Here is an 8,714-nt window from a genome sequence, read left to right as displayed (position 1 = left end):
ACAAGACATCATTTGATATGTTCTGATAACTGGAGCTGCCAGAACCTTGCTGTAAACCAGGTACTTCATGAAAAGCTACCCCTAGGGCCAGTTAGTATCAATCTCGTTTTGGCAAATTGGAACAAGCTATGCACAAGTTGATAGCCATTTGTATGACTTTTTCTCTGCAATGTCATGTGTTGAGTGATGGTAGTTGTCTCTGATCAGTGTATAGACATAGAAGTGATACTAACAACTTGAGTAGTAGATGTCACAGCCACTGTACTGTGCCAAAGAAGGAACATGCAATCTCCAGAGCATCTAAAGTATCTATCTGAGAATTGCATAAATGTTGGAATTACAACTTTTAGAGAGCACTTGGTCATCTCTGATGGAGACTTTCAGAAAGAATGTAAGCACATCTAATTTTATGTGAACTTTAAATGGATAAACATCATAACACACATTAAAACTTCTTTACCATGCATAGATCAATATGTTAGAATGTCCTGTTGTTTCAGTATACTAGATCTGGCTTCTAATTAGTAACAAATTGGACTGGATGACAAGAGCAGACTTAAGAACTATATAAATTCTGCATCATGCTATTTGGTTTTTGCAATGTGCTTTTAAGTGTTAAGAGGTTCATAGTGTTTTTACTTACAAACTCCAATGGTAAGAATGTCTTATCTATGTGGATGACATACTAGAGTATTTTCACACATTTCAAGCTACAGCTGAGAGCCTGAGAATGGTATTCAAATGCATCAAGGATGCAGGCTTGAAACTTAAATCAAGATGCGTGCATTCATGTGTCCAGTAGTGAACTTTTTCTTGTCTTCTTCCCAAGACCAAGAAAATTAATTAGTATGTGGTTTCAAATGAGTGACATCAACTATTTTGTATCGGTTAATTATATTAATAGGTTCAGAGAATACTTTAGTATTAATCTAAGTGTGTATTGGCCCTAAGAGCTTTGACATCCGAGAAAACATAAAACAGCTTTCACTCCTATTTATTAGAGATATTAACTGAAACATAAATTTTAAGCAGAGGAATATAATAATTGGTTAATAACTTTTTCACACTCCCATTGAATAAGATCTAGCCATTTTCTCCATAACAGACCTATTTTGAGAAACAGAATGAAATGTGGATATGTACTAAGAAGTTTGCGAAATGTGTATAAAATATTTTTTTTATTGAAAATACTTTCTCTGTATCTATTCTTACTCATGATTGAAACATACGTACCATGGTGCATGTTGGTTAAATGACAAAAATCCTGATGAAAATTACATTCCTTATATTACCAGTTCTATATATATATTTTGTGAAATAAATGTGGGTATAATATAGGTAAAACTGACATGTCTTCAAATTAAAATAGTAGGCTGTAATTTTTCATCTATCTTGAATCAAACTAATTTCCTAAGACAGAATGTGGTTTTTAAAACTAAACTAATGACACAAAAATCCTCCAACTGCATTATTATACACATGTATGTTTATTTGTGAAAATAAATCTAAAAATAGGATCTTAATAGCTTATTTTAACATTGTCTGAAGATGTATTAATTGCAGGTTCTTATTCTTTAGATGTATATGGGTAGAAAAGAATCCATATTGTATTCATGAAAAACATCTTTATGACATTTTCTATTCACACCAAATATTCAATATTCTTCCATAGAGTTGATTTCACACCAAATATTCAATATTCTTCCACAGAGTTGATTTCACACCAAATATTCAATATTCTTCCATAGAGTTGATTTCACACCAAATATTCAATATTCTTCCACAGAGTTGATTTCTTATGGTTGAATTTATTACATTTTTCTGTTGTGAAGTTAATGATACATAAACAGAATCCAACAAATGGAATAAACATAAGTTGGCACAAAAAACACAAGACATTCTGCTTTGTCACATCAAGTAAATACATACTCAAACAATTATATCTTAAACTGTACAAATTTATTCATAAGTTTTTACATGATTTTTTTTAATTACACGTCTCACTCTGAGAAATCAACAACATAATTTTTGCAAGAGATACTGTACATTATTGGTATGTTCAGCTTCTTCAGCTGTACTCCTAAGTTGTAGTGGACAAAGAGAAGGATGAGGTGGTTGCAAGTTTACAGAATTGGATACGCTGATGAGGTACAACCAAACAACATCTGGGTCCACTTGGATTAAATTGTCAAAGGCACCCAGAGCAGCCTGCATTCATATAAATCAAATGAAAAATTATTATGTAAAAAAAAAAGCTGGGATACTTTACAAAATCACTGATAATGTACATATAACAGAACAAGAAATTAATTAAGGATGGGTCCATCCTTCTAGCTAATTAATACACATTTCTATTAGATGATCATATTCGAATGAAGTATTTTCTACTTTTGTTTGAAACATCATTAAATCATAACCTTTCAGTCAGACTAGAATATACTAATACAACACACCACACAAATAGAAACATCATTAAATCATAACCTTTCAGTCAGACTAGAATATACTAATACAACACACCACACAAATAGAAACATCTTTAAATCATAACCATTCAATATGAAGTTATACTAATACAACACAACATACAAATAGAAACATCTTTAAATTATAACTATTTATTACAAAGTTATACTAATACAACACACCAGATAAACAGAAACAACATTAAATCAATGTTTCAATCAGACTAGGTTATACTAATACAACACAACATACAAATAGAAACATCTTTAAATTATAACTATTTATTACAAAGTTATACTAATACAACACACCAGATAAACAGAAACAACATTAAATCAATGTTTCAATCAGACTAGGTTATACTAATACAACACACCAGACAAACAGAAACACCATAAAATCAATGTTTCAATCAGACTAGGTTAAACTAATACAACACCCCAGACAAACAGAAACATCATTAAATCAATGTTTCAATCAGACTAGGTTACACTAATACAACACCCCAGACAAACAGAAACATCATTAAATCAATGTTTCAATCAGACTAGGTTATACTAATACAACACACCAGACAAACAGAAACATCATTAAATCAATGTTTCAATCAGACTAGATTATACTAATACAATAAACCAGACAAACAGACATTTAAGGGATAATAATATCATAATCATATTTGTTAATTTTGAAACAATTCTTTGTTTAACCAAAAATTAAACTTTATTGTCATATGTAATTTTATGATCAACCATGATACTCTATTTTGCACAAGGAAGCATCCTTCAATCACAAATCCTTTTCATCATTACTATCCGAATATTATGAAAAAAGGATTAATTTTTCACATTTCATGATGACATAAGGAAGTTTTGTTTACCTGCAAATTATTTTTCGCCAACACTATCTGAACATTATGAAAAAGGATTCAGTTGTGATGGCAGTGAGTTGAATCACATGAAAAAATACGCAGATCGGGAGATGTATTCTTTCACAGTGCCTTATTATCTGAACCCAACTAATCACAATAAGAAATAACACAATATTCATTGTGATTAAAGCCAGCATCAAACCTTATCCTTATAGTTTTAGGCCACAGCCCAAACTTTATATTTTTTACTTTCATTATTCAATCACATAATGAATGATGAGCCTGTATATGTAATATTTGTTACATACAAAAAGTTAATACTACACACATGCCTACTCATCTAACTTTACTTTGAACTATCCATGAAATTTCAAAAACTGCTAACTTGGTGCCAACAATACAGTGATTACCTGGCAAATGGGTGCCAACTATACAGTGATTACCTGGCAAATGGGTGCCAACTATACAGTGATTACCTAGCAAATGGGTGCCAACTATACAGTGATTACCTGGCAAATGGGTGCCAACTATACAGTGATTACCTAATAAATGGGTGCAACTATACAGTGATTACCTAGCAAATGGGTGCAACTATACAGTGATTACCTAGCAAATGGGTGCCAACTATACAGTGATTACCTAGCAAATGGGTGCCAACTATACAGTGATTACCTAGCAAATGGGTGCCAACTATACAGTGATTACCTAGCAATGGGTGCCAACTATACACTGATTACCAAGCATCATCAGTTTCAGGTATTCAGATATAAAATAAGCAGTAAATCTTCAACTGATTATAAGAAATTAACCAAGTAACTTATATGTAGCTACTGCTTCAATATGCAACCTGTGTACACAATAGAGCATAATATTAAAACCACTCAGAAATGTATATTTATTCATATGAATAGCCTTCCTCAGATTCAAATAAGCCTCAAAAACCAGAAATAACTAAGATTTTGGTTTCTGTATATAACACAACAATACCACTAATACCAGAATACAGGTGGAAATACAAGTTATAACAATCAATTAAAACAATAACATAAATGAATAAATACAAATATAAGGTATTACATTAGATTTTATCAAAATCTTGAAAAATAAAACTGATGTTAATGTTAACACAGATAATTGTAATTGTAACATAATTAAGTTATATTTGAATAGCCATAACTCTACAATACAAAGTACCATGTGAACAATACATAACTGGCTTTAAACCCACTTTAAAATATCATAGTAATTTTAAAAATATTATTAAAGTATGATACAAAAAGTAATAATATAAGTAAGTTAATGTGCAGTAGATTATTCTATAGTTAGAGCCTGTTTTTTTCATGTAGAAACTTGTAAAATTTAAAGTAAAAAGTTAACTAAAAAAAAGACAAAAGTTAGAAAGAAGTTAAAATACATCAGTTATATTTTTGGGAATAAAAGTTCCATTCATACCATGATTTTATTGTGTTCAGACATTTGTCACATAGAATTATCCTCTGAAACATAACATAATGTTGGTACCTAAAAGTAATGTATAGAATGGTCATGTTTATTCAAAATGTTAAGCAAACGGTTTGCCAGGGTCATTATTTACAGTACTTCTAATGTGTCCCTGGGCCCTTTCCTCTCCAGCATGTGGCCAATTTTGTATACATATAGATGACCAAAGCATTTGTAAGTTTATAATAGACTAGACAATTGTAATAGCAGTTGAATGAACCTCTGATATAGTATATGGACTTTGTTCTGATAACGCAAGTTCTACATTCTCTATGTCAGGTGTTGTAGCAACAGTGATAATGTTATGTACCTTTGGGAATGTGGGACCAAAAAAACCACACATTACATTAGATATTCATTCACCTGTTTATAAAAATGTCAAGTTTATTGAATCATCTGTAAATGCTCTGGTTAAATCAGTGAATTTTGGAGAAACCTAAATGTTACACGAAATAAGTTTTGAATACTCGATGCCTGTATATTATGTGTCGCATATAGAGTACATATATCAAGATGAATAAATTAAATAACTGGGATCAGTAAATCTAAAAATATCATGCAAACAATTTTTGAGTGCAACTAAAAGATAATGGAAATGAAACCACAAAAAAAATAATAAAAGGATTCTACTAATTTGACAACAACTTTGGTAAGTTTCAAAACTTTGTAGCAAAAACTGTCACTTAATATAAAATTAGCAGAATAATTGTTCTGCACACAGAATAAACACAACTGTTGCAACAAAGGGATTAACACATCTGGGGAGGAACATTCTGCCCAAAATGTCATAGAAGTATGCACAAGTTTCAAAGTAGTATCAATATTATGCCATATAATTTATCCTATGCCATTTCCTGCCACACCACTCTTTGAAACGTTTAATGTCTCCTTTGTCCAAACTGTGGATACTACATCCTAGTGAATGTCCTGGCTAGAAGTGTAAAGTTGATTTACATATACAAAACACCACAAAATACAGAACTAATACTTAAAACATAGAAACAAAATTTAGTTTAGTTATGTTTGATACAAATTCTACGTAAGGTCATTTACCTGCTGTAGGGCAAGAGGTTGTGAAAAACTTAGATATGGATGAAGTACACCTGTCAACAGCCCAACTTCATTTTCTTGAAAGCCAAACTAAAATAAATTTTCATTACTAAAAACACCTTTCTTATCCAAAAAGTTTGTTTCAAACTGGCTGTGAGTAAAATACATTCAAATATTAAAGAACTGTTTTACCAAAGTTTTGTTTTTATATTTGTTATTGTTTTAAAACTTTTTGATGTTATTTCAGATGTAATTTAAAAGTATCCTACTACATCAATTTCTAAGTTGTCTAGATATTATTTACATCATCGAAATATCATCTTTATTTAATGTTATGTGTTTCATCAGCTACAGGTTCAACATCTAAATAGTGTGGCTAGACATTACTTAATGTTATGTGTTTCAACAACTACTGGTTTGACATCTAAATAATGTGGCTAGACATTACTTAATGTTATGTGTTTCATCAGGTACAGGTTCAACATCTAAATAGTGTGGCTAGACATTACTTAATGTTATGTGTTTCATCAGCTACTGGTTCAACATCTAAATAATGTGGCTAGACATTACTTAATGTTACGTGTTTCATCAGGTACAGGTTCAACATCTAAATAGTGTGGCTAGACATTACTTAATGTTATGTGTTTCATCAGCTACTGGTTCAACATCTAAATAATGTGGCTCGACATTACTTAATGTTATGTGTTTCATCAGCTACAGGTTTGACATCTAAATAATGTGGCTAGACATTACTTAATGTTATGTGTTTCAACAACTACTGGTTTGACATCTAAATAGTGTGGCTAGACATTACTTAATGTTATGTGTTTCAACAACTACTGGTTTGACATCTAAATAATGTGGCTAGACATTACTTAATGTTATGTGTTTCAACAACTACTGGTTTGACATCTAAATAAACTGTGGCTAGACATTACTTAATGTTATGTGTGTTTCATCAGCTACAGGTTCAACATCTAAATAGTGTGGCTAGACATTACTTAATGTTATGTGTTTCATCAGCTACAGGTTTGACATCTAAATAATGTGGCTAGACATTACTTAATGTTATGTGTTTCATCAGCTACAGGTTCAACATCTAAATAGTGTGGCTAGACATTACTTAATGTTATGTGTTTCATCAGCTACAGGTTTGACATCTAAATAATGTGGCTAGACATTATTTAATGTCATCGTTTACTTCTTTTTAACAAGGAATGTAGAATTAACTTCTACCAGACGAGTTGAAAAAAACATACAATAACAATTAATGGTAGTCTTAATTACAATGTAATTAGAGACATAAAAATGATAAAAAAAAGCTATAAAGAATTTTAAAATTTAAATGTAGACCCTTACAGTCAATGTCCATTTTTATCATAAAACTTAAAGACAAAAATTAATATTATTGACTCTACTTAGCATTGACTGTTGAAGTTATTCCAGGAAATAGTTTATTTACACGAGCATTTACTATGAAGAATTGACATTTTCATTAAGTCTGTTCATTCAGATCTAAGTATTTGCACATCAACTGAAAAAATAAAATTTATACAGATATATGTTCATTCTAAAATGAGCTGACACAAAATTTCATATAATGAGGTTTAAATTTTGTGAAATATTCCTTCCTGATGCTATCAAGTAACCAGAAAATATAGGTTAACTATATTTTAAACTGATACCACTATTCACCCAATTATAGAGCTGGTCAGTTAACTATTAATCAGTTATCTCTAAGCACTGATTAAATAAAATAATCAAGTAATCAAAGTTAGTGTCACCAATTATTGCTCTTTTCAATTATTCCAGCTATCAAATTCTTCTGGAAGACAGTCAGTTACGTGAATATAACTGATTAATGATCCTGACAATTAATTGACCAGAAATTCTTCTAATTGTCCAACTACACACTTTTATAATGATACTAACTGTTTTTTAGTTCTTACCTTCTGAGCTAGCAACCCTATTCCACTAAGAAGTTTCAGCTGAAACTTATAGTTTCCTGTGAAATGATAGGAACCACTGTTTTTACCATAGCTGTAAGATAAAACTTGGATAAGTTAAATTTTCCATTCTGAAATTTTTCTTATGTGTAGGGGGCTTTGCCCAAATCTAAATCTTTTATTGAATGAGGAGAAACCATTCACTGAGAAATCTAAACAACTACTGTAGTTAAAGTTAATATGTACATGCTATATATGTCCTTTCCGTTTTCTTAAATACTGTTAAAGTTCGTTTTTTGGGGTTACACACATCCTTCTTTTTTTAACCTTTGTTTTTTAACCTAGCATAAATGACAATACACATAAACACAAACAATAAAATATTCAAAGTCTTCTTTAAGAAGCACTGAGCAATGAATCTCAAAAATAAACACTCCTTGTAATGATAATGGATATAAATATGGTCACCATCATGTAATTAAAACAGAAAGTTTGAACAGTACTCAACTACACACACACACACACACATGTTCAAGCATGATACACTGCTTTGCTGTACTTAACCCTTTTAAGACGGGTCACGGGTGAAAGGCCATGTCATCTCATTTGTTGACTCACATTCAAAATTTCATTGAACTAATATTTCATGAAGTTATGGTAGTAAGTTTGGAACAAATTGTAGATTATAATTCAAATTTTAGTATTATACATTACTCAATTTCTTAATTTGAAAGTAAATATTAAAAAACCAGTTAAACATCAATTTTTGTGTGTCACGTAGTATGTTGAATGCAGCAGTGGTTCAAATTAGGTGTTTGTAATGTCAAAATACCAAGTCTATAGTTTCATATGAATTAGGAACTCAAATTACTGATATTGAC

At 30.6% G+C, this 8,714-nt stretch overlaps 1 protein-coding gene across 1 annotated transcript in view; it reads right to left on the bottom strand.

Moving 5' to 3' along the window:
* Positions 1–1,937: 1,937 nt before the first annotated feature.
* Positions 1,938–8,714, bottom strand: part of LOC106469044 (TELO2-interacting protein 1 homolog) — a 64,580-nt gene continuing 57,803 nt past the window's right edge. The window contains exons 21-23 of the mRNA XM_013929499.2: positions 7,837–7,927; positions 5,891–5,977; positions 1,938–2,208 (exon numbers count right to left, since the gene is read on the bottom strand). Coding sequence (XP_013784953.2) covers positions 2,014–2,208; positions 5,891–5,977; positions 7,837–7,927 — 373 coding nt within the window. The 3' untranslated portion in view covers positions 1,938–2,013. The remainder of the gene's footprint in view (positions 2,209–5,890; positions 5,978–7,836; positions 7,928–8,714) is intronic.

This window comes from Limulus polyphemus, unplaced genomic scaffold (assembly GCF_000517525.1).
Source record: "Limulus polyphemus unplaced genomic scaffold, Limulus_polyphemus-2.1.2 Scaffold3273, whole genome shotgun sequence".
NCBI classification, from domain to species: Eukaryota; Metazoa; Arthropoda; class Merostomata; order Xiphosura; family Limulidae; genus Limulus; species Limulus polyphemus.
Note: the sequence above shows the minus strand (reverse complement) of the source record. Positions and strands in the feature narration are given on the sequence as shown.